Source organism: Pongo abelii, chromosome 7, assembly GCF_028885655.2.
Source record: "Pongo abelii isolate AG06213 chromosome 7, NHGRI_mPonAbe1-v2.0_pri, whole genome shotgun sequence".
In the NCBI taxonomy this organism is placed as follows: Eukaryota; Metazoa; Chordata; class Mammalia; order Primates; family Hominidae; genus Pongo; species Pongo abelii.
In genome coordinates, this window is record NC_071992.2 from 44046603 (window position 1) to 44059681 (window position 13079).

The 13079-nt window shown below is 38.0% G+C and overlaps 1 protein-coding gene across 5 annotated transcripts in view; it reads right to left on the minus strand.

Annotated features, from left to right (window-relative positions):
* Nucleotides 1-13079, minus strand: part of KAT6A (lysine acetyltransferase 6A) — a 120772-nt gene that overhangs the window by 54410 nt on the left and 53283 nt on the right. For all 5 annotated transcript variants that reach the window (XM_063726414.1, XM_024251163.3, XM_054561516.2 and 2 more), the window contains one exon: nt 1870-1978. In XM_063726414.1, coding sequence (XP_063582484.1) covers nt 1870-1978 — 109 coding nt within the window. The remainder of the gene's footprint in view (nt 1-1869; nt 1979-13079) is intronic.

A 13079-nucleotide genomic window follows, 5' to 3' on the forward strand; every position in this document is an offset into this window, starting at 1 on the left:
AGAGCTATTGTAATGATGGCCAAACTTAGCACTTCAGCACCAACTACAGAGCGCAACTGTTGTGCAGTGGACTCCCCCCTGCTTCCACCTCTTCCAGATAGAGGCAGACACAGTAACTCCTCAGATGGGTCAGTTCTGCAGTGACCCCAGAGTTAGTCCTTAAAGCCCAACCTCCAGCTTGCCTCTTCAGCTCTGACAACAATTTCACAAATACCTAATTCTTATATTTAACTTCCTTCCTCTTGAAGTATCTACTGTGGTTTCTGTTTTCTGAACTAAATTATGGTTGTTATCACTATAAAACACTGAAAATTAAGCCAATGGTCAAAGATAATGCTGGTTTGCTAAGGCCTTCCTGTAAGGTCTTGTAAGTTCTTTTTTTTTAAGACAGAGTCTTGCTCTGTCGCCAGGCTGGAGTGCAGTGACGCCATCTCAGCTCACCACAACCTCTGCCTCCTGGATTCAAACAATTATCCTGCCTCAGTCTCCTGAGCAGCTGGGACTACAGGTGCGCACCACCACGTCCAGCTAATTTTTGTATTTTTAGTAGTGATGGGTTTCACCATGTTAGCCAGGATGGTCTCGATCTCTTGAACTCGTGATCTGCCCACCTCGGCCTCCCAAAGTGCTGGGATTACAGGCGTAAGCCACCACACCCGGCCGATCTTGTGAGTTCTTGAAATGTAGAGCAATAATATCTCTGGAATTGGCAAATTAGGAGATTCTGCAAAATCTTTCTTAGGGCCTAGAATTTCACATCGTTCGCTAGACTGCAGTATCAACACTATTTCCCAATCTGACATATGTAAGTTTCCATCAAGAAAAACAAATCTGTTATCATCCTGGTTCTATTCATCAATCCTGAGGCATAAATCAAGAAAGACTAAGTAGCAATTATTAAAGAAACCAGCAATAACTTCAAACTGATTGCCGTGATTTAAGCAGATGTTAAATACTGAAATGTAAAGACCAAGAGGAAAAAATAAACCCACAGAAAGTGTTTTATATATAAAAAAAAAACTAAGACCTGATTTAAATTAACTGAATTACACATTTCAGCCATATATTCAAATCCCTCCCTAGTACAGAAGCTCATCTCAGTTACCTAAAACCATAATCAAATTAAAATACAGTCATGCACCACACAATGACGTTTCAATCAAATACAGCCCACATATGGCCGGGTGTGGTGGCTCACATCTGTAATCCCAGCACTTTGGGAGGCCAAGGCAGGCGGATCACCTGAGGTCGGGAGTTTGAGACCAGCCTGGCCAATATGGTGAAACCTTGTCTCTACTAAAAATATAAAAATTAGCCAGGCGTGGTGGCGGGCAACTGTAATCCCACCTACTCGGGAGGCTGAGGCTGGAAAATTGCTTGAACTCAGGAGGCAGAGGTTGCAGTGAACCAAGATCGTGCCACTATACTCCAGCCTGGGTGACAGACGAAGACTGTCTCAAAAACAAACAAAAAACCAGACCACATATGACTGTAGCCCCGTAAGGTCATACTACTGTATTTTTACTGTACCTTTTCTATATTTAGATATGTTTAGATACACAAATATTCACCAGTGTTACAACTGCCTACAATATTCAGTACTGCGCAGGTTTGAGCCTATGAGCAACAGACTACACCATATAACCCAGGTGTGTAGTAGGCCATCCCTCTTGGTTTGTGTCAGAACACTCGATGTTCACACGATGATGAAACTGCCTAAAGACATGTTTCTCAGAACTTATCCCCCATAATTAAAAGATGTATGACTGTATTCATTTCATAAGGATCAAAGATACAAACTCAAGTCAACATACTTTCCGCTTGCCTTCATAACACATTTTAGAAGAAAAACAGAAGGAAATCACATACCACTGTTGCCACAGTCGGCACAGGAGATGAGTTCCTCTGGCTTCTTTTCTCGGTTTTGTTCTTTTGTACCAAGACAGAAACTACAGATGGGGATGGGTTCAGCAACCGGCTGTGAAGAAAAACACAATTCATTCCAGTACTAACACTTTTATTTAGTATTACTACAAAGACATCAAAATTAAAGTTTTAAATTCCTACCAGAATAAGTTTAGGACAATTGTATTACTCTCCTAAATTCCAGCTAAGTAGGTGAGTTTTTACAAAGCCTGCTCTGGCTGGGCCTTTACAACTGGTCCTTGTTATGACCATTTAGAAACTTTACTCCAAAAAATCCTATCCCAGTCATGTTCATCACTTAGAACCTAAATGATACAGTGTGGATTTTCAAAAGCAAACCCTTAAGATTGAAAAATTCAACTGGAATAAGTTCAAGAAGACACAGTGTAAGCGCTGAAAAAGCATGTGATCTAGTACAAGAGCAGTAAGATATATACAAGTAAACAGACACAGTGACTCCTTGGCAGAAGACATTAAGTGCTATAAGAGAGAAACAGTAAGTGTTTTCTAGCAGTACGAAAAAGAAATTCCAACTGTGGTGTGGAGGAAGGGAAAGGTTGAAAGGGGAAAACACCATGTATTAAGCACCAGTACTATGTTATGGGATCTTTAGAAACTTGTCCAAGGACAGTAGCTAACAAGTGTTAAGAGTGGTTTGTTTAATCTATGCTCCTCCTAAGAGTGATGGAGAGAAGGCAGAAGAGGTAGTATAAGCAGAATAGACTTAGGTGTGCAGTCTGGTAAGGCCAATGCTTAAAGTACATAGTTTCTGCTATAAGGGAGGGGAAAAAAAATAAAAGAAAGAAGCTAGATAAGTTCGTGAAGACTGCCACCGAAGGTAAAGAAGTTGGACTCTCAAACTCATTAAAATGTATACATTAAATATTTGCTTTTTATTTATCAATTATACCTAAATACAGCCTTAAAAAGAAAAAAAATTTTTTTTTAAATTGGACTTCATCCTATAGGCAAGTTTACAGAACCAGGAGATAATCACTTGGAGAAAAATAATTATTGTAGCAATATCGAAGACAAACAGGGAAAACTCCAAAGATAGGTAAAACATTTAAACAGTGGTTACAATGATCTGGTGAAGACAAGATGAGAACTTGAACCAAAGCTAAGGAAATGAAATAGAAGAAATAGCAATGGGCTTAAAACCAGTTTTGAGAGTAGCAGAAAAAGAAAGTGAGTTAAATATGACTAAGTGAACTGAAAAGATAGTGACACTATCAACTGTGCACAGCAAGTCATTTTAAAGCAGAGAGTTTGGAGGAAAGCAATTTGGAGGAAACTGGTGAGTTCCATTTTAAATGTGTTTAGTTGGAGGTACCCTCAGTCACCTCTCAACTGTTTATGCTAGGCACTGTGCAGGATGGCAGTGGAAAGCCCTCAAGCTGCATTCATTCATTCGTTCATTCATTCATTCATTTGCTTGCTTCCCAAAGGACAAAGTATCGAGATGCTTTTAGTCTACTGGGGAGAACAGATGAAGTACAATAAAATGTTTGTAAGTACTATGATAGAACTATAGTAATAGAAAACAGGAGGAAAGTGGGGAAGGAGGTACTTTCACAAAAGTACCCTTTGACTTAAGTTTTTCCAGAAGTATTTAACAGGCAGCCCCACCAGGTTCAAAAAGGTGTTCAAAAAGGTAGAAAATACACAATCATGTTTGGGAGGGGAAAGTGAGCTTAGTTTGGGGCTTACTGAGCTTAAAAATGCTTATGTAGCTGGGCGCAGGGGCTCACGCTTGTAATCCCAGCACTTTGGGAGGCCGAGGTGGGCGGATCACCTGAGGTCAGAAGTTTGAGACCAGCATGGCCAACATGGTGAAACCCTGTCTCTACTAAAAATACAAAAATTAGCCAGGCGTGGTGACATGCACCTGTAATCCCAGCTACTCAGGAGACTGAAGCAGAAGAATCACTTGAACCGGGGAGGTAGAGGTTGTAGTGAGCCGAGATCGCACCATTGCACTCCAGCCTGGGTGACAAGAGCAAGACTCCATCTCGGAAAAATAATGTAACGTAACATAACATAACAACATAACAACATAACATAACATAATATAACATAACATAACATAACACAACATAAAAAATACTTATGTAACATTCATGTAGCAATACCCACTGACAATATAATACAGGGAGATCTGAAATTTAACACAGAGACTGGTCTGGATTTAAAAATCTAGAAGTCATATACATACAAAATGGCATTAAAGCCATCAGAATTGATGAGTTTTCTCACAGAGAAAGGTATGAAGAAGAGAGCTAAGGTGAGAATAGCAATAATTAAGTGGCTGGCAGAGAATAAGCCAGAAAAGCAAACAGATTAATGAGAGAGTTGGGTGGAACACCAATATCAAAACATCCAACACACACAAGCTAACAGTAGTGCTCAGCCAAGAGACTGAGAGATGAACAGCTAGATGTCTTAATAATTATGGCTTAATCATAATTAAGACTACCACATCCTTTCCTCAAAAAGGAGTATGAAAAAAGAACTGGGGAAGTAAGTCAGGAAAGACTTTATCCAGCAGTAAAAATCTGGAAAAAAAAAACAAAAAACAAAAAAAAACAACTCTAAAGAAGGCCTAGGAAGAAGGTAGAAGCCAGTCACGAGATTTGAGCTTTATTCTGTAGCCTGTAAGGTACAACTGGGTGATTTTAGGCAGAGGAATAGTATGGCCAAGATCTAAATTTTAGAAAAGTCATTCTATAAGCAGTTAAAAATTGATTGCAAGGGATGTGATCTATAATCCAGGCCATGAGCAAAGAAGGACTGTATTAAGGCGCTGAGCAAAGAAATGGAGAAAATAAGATAAAAGATATTAAAAGATAAAATTGTCAGGACTTGATGGCTAATTGCTTTGGGGAGGGAAGCACAGCAAGGAAGACAATAGACTGGGAAGACAGCACTAAGAAAATGAAAAGGCAAGCCACAGAATGTAAGACATTAACAACAAATTTAACCAACAAATGGCCCATATCCAGCATAGATAAAGAACTTTTTACACTGCAGTAAGGAAGAGGCGCACAGTTCAACAGAGATGGCAAAGACTTCCACAGGTACTTTCCCACAGAAAATACGTGAATAACACACGAAAGGCCAACAAACATAAGGAAAGATGTTCAATCTCATTAGTCATCAAGAAAATAGACTTTCGAGAATGGCTAAAATTATGAAGACCAGTGATATTAAGGGTTGATTAAAAAGTGGAACAACGGCCGGGTGTGGTGGCTCACACCTGTAATCCCAGCACTTTGGCAGGCCGAGGCGGGCAGATCACAAGGTCAGGAGTTCAAAACCAGCCTGGCCAACATGGTGAAACCCCGTCTCTACTAAAAACACACAAAAAATTAGCTGGGCATGGTGGCAGGCACCTGTAATCCCAGCTAGTCAGGAGGCTGAGGCAGAAGAATCATTTGAACTTGGGAGGCAGAGGTTGCAGTGAGCCAAGCCGAGATTGTGCCATTGCTTTCCAGCCTGGGTGACAAGGCGAGACTCCGTCTCAAAAAAAAAAAAAAAGGTGGAACAACACATACACTGCTGACAGGAATATAAATATAAATTGACAAGACCAATTTGAAAATGTTGACATTACATACTAAAATTGAACATGTCCATACCACATGATCCAGCACTTCCACTCCTAGCTACACAATTGAAGTACATATGCATAAAACATACACCAAAATGTTCAGAGCAGCATTATTCATAATAATACATTTTATTCAAACAAAAATTACCCAAATAATTAAGGGGTTAAACAGATAAATTGTGCTGTGTTCATACAGTAGAATGTTAAACAGTATTAAAAATAAACAAATGCTGCCAACAACATGGATGAATATCACAAACTATATTGAAAGAACAGACAAAAGAATACATCCTGTACATTTTTTTAATGTAATGTTCAAATATAGTTCTACATTGTTATGTCAGGAAAGTGGTTACCTTTGGAAAGGAAGGAAGCAGTAGTGAATTGTAAACAGACTTCTGAGGTGCTGGTAATGTTCTCTTTCAGGACCTGGATGGTGGTTTCATGGATGTCAATTACGTGTAGTTAAGGTGTACACTTATAATCTGTGCATTTTCTGTATGTATATTTTAATTAGAGTTAAATTTAAATTAATCAAAAAATATAGTATAGGACCATGGTACCTTTGGAATATTCTTCAAGAAACATCAATAGTGATTTGGACATTAAAGTTTGGAACTTAGGAAATAGGCTGAAGATGGACTGAAAAGATATCAACATGCAGGTGATAACTGACAGCACTCAGTAAGAACGTGGAGGGGATAGAAAAGGGTAGAAAATAAGGAGAGGGGAGTACAGAAATGGGATAAAGACTGCGAGAAGCATACCAACATTTAGGAGCACCTGAGAAAAAAAAGGAGACCACAAAGGAATAATCTAGGAGAAAACAGAAACAAAAGAAGTAATGACACAAGAACTTCAACAAGTAGAGAGTAATCAATAATCAATTTTGGAAAGATAAAGTATCTACTGGAGCCTGGGCAACAAGCAAAACCCCATCTCTACAAAAATTATCCAGGTACGGTGGTGAGCACCTGTAGTCCCAGCTACTTGAGAGGGTGAGGTGGGAGGATCGCTTGAGCCCAGGAGATTAAGGCTGCGGTGAGCCATGATCATGCCACTGCACCCCAGCCTGGCAACAGAGCGAGACTCTCTTTTTTTTTAAAAAAAAAAAGGTATTTACTAGATTCTGCAACTGAGAAATAGTTGAAGGCATCACTGTGCGACAGCCCTTGTCAAGTGACAGAATAAGAACTAAAGTCACAGGACCAACAAACTGCCATGAACGGACAGAAAGCAGACAAAAGGTAGCTAAAAAGAAATTGCAATAGGTTTTAATGTATTCTAGGTGATCAAGATGGGAAAGACTAAACCTATTTAAATGTAGAAGAGAAGACAAATGTAGTAAAAGACCTATTAGAGGCAGTGAAGATCAAATAATGTGTCAACTCTTCTTCCTGGGCCTCTCTCCACTACACCATCTTTTATAAAACAGGGGTGAGAGCATGGAAAAGTCACTCTCCTCGAGGGATATGTACACAATTCAGTGTAATGACCTATGAACGGTGGGTCACAGTACCAGGTTCACATATAAAGCTCATTGTATCACTTTAACAGTCTGGATAAAAAAACGAACAAAGTTGGGTTTAGAGCAATCACTGAAGAGAAGCCTACTTTAGGACAGGGAAGCTAGAGGGAAGACTGAGAACAGTATCACAACTCAAACTAAATTGCCAAAATTAACATATTTAAGTATTAGCAAAGTACTTGGCCAATCTGCTATACTTCTCAGGGACAGATTAGATCATTTTATTACTACTTAATGGAGCAAACATAAAAGGGAAAAAAAGGAGAAAGTCTGGAAAACAAATTATTGTTATTCTTCAGCATAGGAAACCTGTGTCTTCAAACATGTGTCTTTATCATCCAGAACAAGACAGTAAAGTTTCTAACTGCAAAAAAAAATGGTATTCAAAATCATAACTAAGAAACCCCTAGCAAAATTGTCCCTCTATGTCCCTGTATGTTCCCTGTAATATTACTACTGTTAATACTTCTTTTATATATGATCAGTTTCACATTACTAGACTTTGTCTACCCCAAACCAAATTAGCTTCAGCCATTCAAACCTATTCATGAAAGTGAAGGGTTGAGGCATAGTGATTCAGACCAACTGGCTGTGTTGTTACTTAGAGCTGGATAGACAGTTTAACCAAATTATTCTAGCACTTATCAAATAATCCCAGTCTTAGACCGTGCTTACTGATGACACAAAACAATTTGCTGATTAGTCCCAATAATGACAAGTTTATACAATATTGATATTTACAGTGTGAAAATAAAGCTGAAAAGCAATTTGTTAAGCCAAATAAAGGCGTTATTCCAAACAGAGTCAAGCTGTATAAAAACAGTTTTCAGTCACACATGGCAAGCTCCCCACTGAAGATGCATATTCTTTGGCCAAGCATAAAAATAATAAACTTTTCAGCTACCAAACCAAAGTGAATCCATAGAGATATACTATTACTGACAATGATCATGACATTTTAACTAAGTGATAATTTCAGTTTGTTTTTTAAGTGCAATTTGGGAAAGAGTAACAGTACCTTGGGGGTTTAGTCATTTCAGCTGATGAGCTACAGCAACAAATGGTTTAAATAAATCATCTAGGTTAAGACACAGTCTATCAGTTTTCTTTAATTTGTTGGTCAAATAGCACTGCTAATCAGTACACCATGATTTGTTTTACAATATGCCAAACTATATTGTTAAAAGCATTTAAAAGTTATAACTCCAGGTCACTCTCATTCCCAAACTATTAATGAGCATGAAAACCAGTGAGGTAGGGCTAAAACTAAATTGGGTTCACCATAAGATTTGAATCTGAAATGCACTAAGGTGGTTACAGGAAAAATAGAAGAGATATTCATAGTATTTTCCAAGTAAAACTCTACAAGCTGATTTCAATTGCTCTGTATCACAAAGACAAAAACTACTGATAATCAGTGAAAAAATCTGTGCAGAGACAGAAAATATGCCATATATTTCTCTCAGACCTATCCAAGCTTCTTTCTTATACCTTATTGTTCCCATGATCTATATAAAGTAAACCTGTTCCTACAACTAATAAAAGAAAAAAGGTTGTAGCAAATGACTTTACACACCATTAAACACAGCAGCCACAGTGAATCTGTTAAAAGGTAAATCAAAGCATGTCATTCAGCTGCCCCAAACTCTCCAGTCCAATTGCTTTCATCTCAGATTAAATGCCACATGAACTACAACGTCCTGTGTGATCTGTACTCCCCTGCTTTCCCCTTCAGTTACCTCCCTGACCTCAACTTCTATTGCTCTCTCCCTCTACACTCCACTCCAGCTTCCTTGCTTAGGTTTTCAAGGCAGCGGTTACAGGCACAGGGCCTTTGCATCTGCTTTCCTTCTATATCTAGAATGTTCGTCCCAAGATCTTTCAGATCTCTACTCAGGAAGTCACCTTCTCAGTAAGGCTTTTTTTGAACACCCCATCAAGCATTTCAAAGCAAACCACCAACCCCAATAATTCACAAGTTCCTTCCCTGCTTTGTTTTTTCCCCTTAATCCTTTTCACTAATTAACATGTGTGTATGTATATCTTATTATTTATTCTTAACTAAATGTAACTTCTATGAAGACTCTGATTTTCACCTGTTTTTTAGGACCATATTCTTACTACTAAAAGCAATGCCTAGGCTGGGCGTGGCGGCTCACACCTGTAATCCCAGCACTTTGGGAGGCTGAGGCAGGTGGATCACGAGGTCAGGAGTTCAAGAGCAGCCTGGCCAACATGGTGAAACTCCGTCTCTACTAAAAATAGAAAAATTAGCCAGGCATGGTGGCGGGCGCCTGTAATCCCAGCTACTCAGGAGGCTGAGGCAGGAGAATCACTTGGACCCAGGAGGCGGAGGTTGCAGTGAGCCAAGAACGTGCCACTGCACTCCAGCCTGGGCAACAAGAGCGAGACTCCATCTCAAAAAATAATAATAATAATAAAAATAAAAACAATGCCTAGTATATAGAAGTCACTCAATAAGTATTGCTGAATAATTAATTGAATTACCTTGTAGAATTAGATATAATAAGAGTACCTTACATAGAAAGAACAATGAGTTGGGTATGAGCCTGATAAAAAGCCATGTGCAGTGCAGTAATAATCACAGTAGTACAGAAATGCTCTACTGTTTACAAAAGCAATCTCACAAAGTGATTTCATGGCCATAACTAAGTAAGATTTCTGCCACAGCAACTCAAAAGCAGAGGGAGACTTGTAGCAGAGGGCACCAATATTGTGTACCTTGTGTTGTCAGTTGCCTACATCTCCTTAAGCACCATGTTGAGATCTCTATAATAATCACCAGATGGCAGTATTGAGGCAAACACAGGGTGGATGATTCGGTAACAAGTAGGCATTCTGACTTGAACTTTTAAAAACAGGAACAGTAAAAATTTTGCCCAATGCTCTCTGTTGAAGTTTATACCATGAAAGAATTTTTAATCATAACCATTTAGAATATCTTAAATAATGACATTTTCTAGATACACAGATATATCATCTGAGATAGTCCCATCTTAAAGTCCAATTTTCATTTCTTTCTTTCTTTCTTTCTTTCTTTTTTTTTTGAGACGGAGTTTTGCTCTTGTTGCCCAGGTTGGAGTGCAATGAGGCGATCTCGGCTCACTGCAACCTCCACCTCCTGGTTCAAGCGATTCTCCTGCCTCAGCCTCTCCAGTAGCTGGGATTACAGGCATGTGTCACCACACCCAGCTAATTTTGTATCTTTAGTTGAGACGGGGTTTCACTAGGTTGGTCATGCTGGTCTCAAACTCTTAACCACAGGTGATCCACCCACCTTGGCCTCCCAGATTGCTGGGATTACAGGAGTGAGCCACCACACCCGGTCCCAATTTTCATTTCTTTCCCTCAATACTGTCTTTAATTTTTTAAAGGCCATAAACCTTATCTCTATTTTCTAATATCTTCTGAGGAACTCAAATCTAACTTTGTCTCTATTCTTAAACACTGACAAAAAGAACAGTCAAGAACCTGTGTTATTATATGCAATTATTTCTAGTTAAAACTGAATTGAATGATAAATTCTATAATTTGTCACCACTGAAATTTTCATGGAAAAAAACTGCACTTGTAAACTCAAACTCATAACTTTGGAAACCTCTAAGAGATCACTTCATAAGCAATCAGGCAATACAGGTATGTGGTTTCTAAAACCTACAAAATTTCTCAAGTTTTACAGCCACTGGAAATTACTGAGACACACTGGCATAGCCAATTAAAAGAGTATGGAAGAAGTACATATATAATTCATGTAATACTCCCTATAACATTCAAACATGCACTAAGCAACAAAAAAGAATAATGAGCACATCCTTCCATAGACTTAAATACAAAACATCTATAAAGTATCTATGGTTTCAATGTCCCCTCCAAGTCTGGTGTTGTTAAGACGTGGGGGCTTTCGGAAGGTAACTGGACCATGAGGGCTCCGCCCTCATGACTAGATTAATGCTGTTATCAGGGGAGTGGGCTAGTTATTGTTGGAATTTGGCCCCCTTTTCCTCTGTGTCTTGCGTGCTCGCTTCTATCTTCTGCCCTTATGCCATGTTATGGCAATGCAAGAAGGCCCTCACAGAGAGATGAGGCCCCTTGATCTTAGACTTCTCAGTCTCCAAAACTATGAACCAAATAAACATCTTTTCTTTATAAATTACCCAGTGTGTAGCGTTCTGTTACAGCAGCAGAAAACAGACTAAGGCATACACAAAACTTATGTTCAACTATAATTACTGCAACTCATTTCTTTAAAATCTAGTAGTGTACCACAAAAGGACACATATTATATATATTATATGATTCCATTTATATGAGGTACCTAGAATAGACAAATTCATAGAGACAGAAAATAAAACAGGTTACCAAAGGCCATGGGAAGTGGAGAATGGGAAGTTATTGTTTAATGGATACAGAGTCTATCTGAGATGACGGAAAAGTTCTGAATGGATGGAAAAGAAATGGATGGTGGTGATGGTATCACGACAGTGTCAATGTACTTAATGCCACTGAATTATACACTTAAATAGTTAAAATGGTAAATTTTTATATAAATTTTACAATAAAAAAATGAACAAAACCAATTAGTATAGATTTTTCATATTCTCACAAATCAGATGATTTAAGTAATAGGTCAAAACTCATGCAATGAAAAGCAACTACTGTAATTTGTTCTCATCTTGAAACCTGTATTTTTAACCATTCCTGTGGAACCCTAGGAATATGTTAAAACTTGTATGCAGTAAACAGAATTAGAAATATAATTGTAGCCCATCAAAAATGGAAAAAAAAGTTAATAACAATTATATTTGGCTACTGAATTTAAATGTTAGCCATTTTATTTTCACTGTATCTACATGGAAGTTAAGTTATCTTTTAATCCAATTGCATAACAACAACTCACTTTGTCTTAACAAAAATTTTTAAGAATTAAATCTATAGATCAAACACTTTTCAGTCTCAAACAAAAAATTCTTTCTGACCACCATGTATCTTATCCATCCAGGTTACTCTGAGCAAAAACCACCATAAGCTTCTCTCAAATCTATCCCTCTACAACTACAACCTAGACTGCCTCTCCAGTCTTCTAGTGGCTCCCAGGTACTTTATCCTACCCCTTTCTTCTATAATCAAGTAAAGTAAATTTAACTTGAAATTAACTTTCTTCGGTGGGTATTTGTTTCACAGAACTTGAAACAAATAATTTTCAGCAGAGACATTATCTATAAGTTGATAAACATCTACTGACAAGCACTCTACTACACAAATACCTGAAGGATAAAGAGGAGTTAAGTCTTAAGCTTAGAAGGGTGGAAAACTGGACTATTTTCAGGCATGGTATAGTGAAGGAAACCAAAATGATGCTCAATGGCTGGGCATGAGGAAAACAAGTATTGCTAGGTTGTCAAAATATAACCCAATACACAGTAAGAAGTCTAGTAAATGTTACTCCTTGGTGGGCATTTTAACATAACATAAAAATTTGAATCAATCAAAGAAAAGGTTGTACTCACATTTTCAAAGCACTTATAAATGTCAGTCAATTCAAAAACAAAATCCACACAAAACAATTAGAAACCAATTAAGTACCATTCATATTTTCCACTCACACACCAAAAACGTAAGCCTTCTGGAAGAATCTTTGCAAAATTAGTTATTTCCAATATCATAAGAGTAACAAACTGCACACATATTTCCTTTAGGAAACTCATCCTTTGTTGGAAAGTGTTGACACTTTGAGAAAGCTGAACATTCTAAAACGTATGGTTCTCTTCCACTCAGGCAAGCTCTTCACGTCAATTTTACCAAGTTTTTCATTCTTTCACTAATAATAGCCTTTGATGAACTCATGCTCTGACCAAATCCTTTCTGACAGTTTTGAATTCCATTTTTAGCCACCTTTTCCAAACTGATATCCTAGGTGAGCAGATATCACCACTTAATTCACCTATGCTTTGCACTTAGTATATACTAAGTAAGCGTTTGTTGAAATTAAAATAC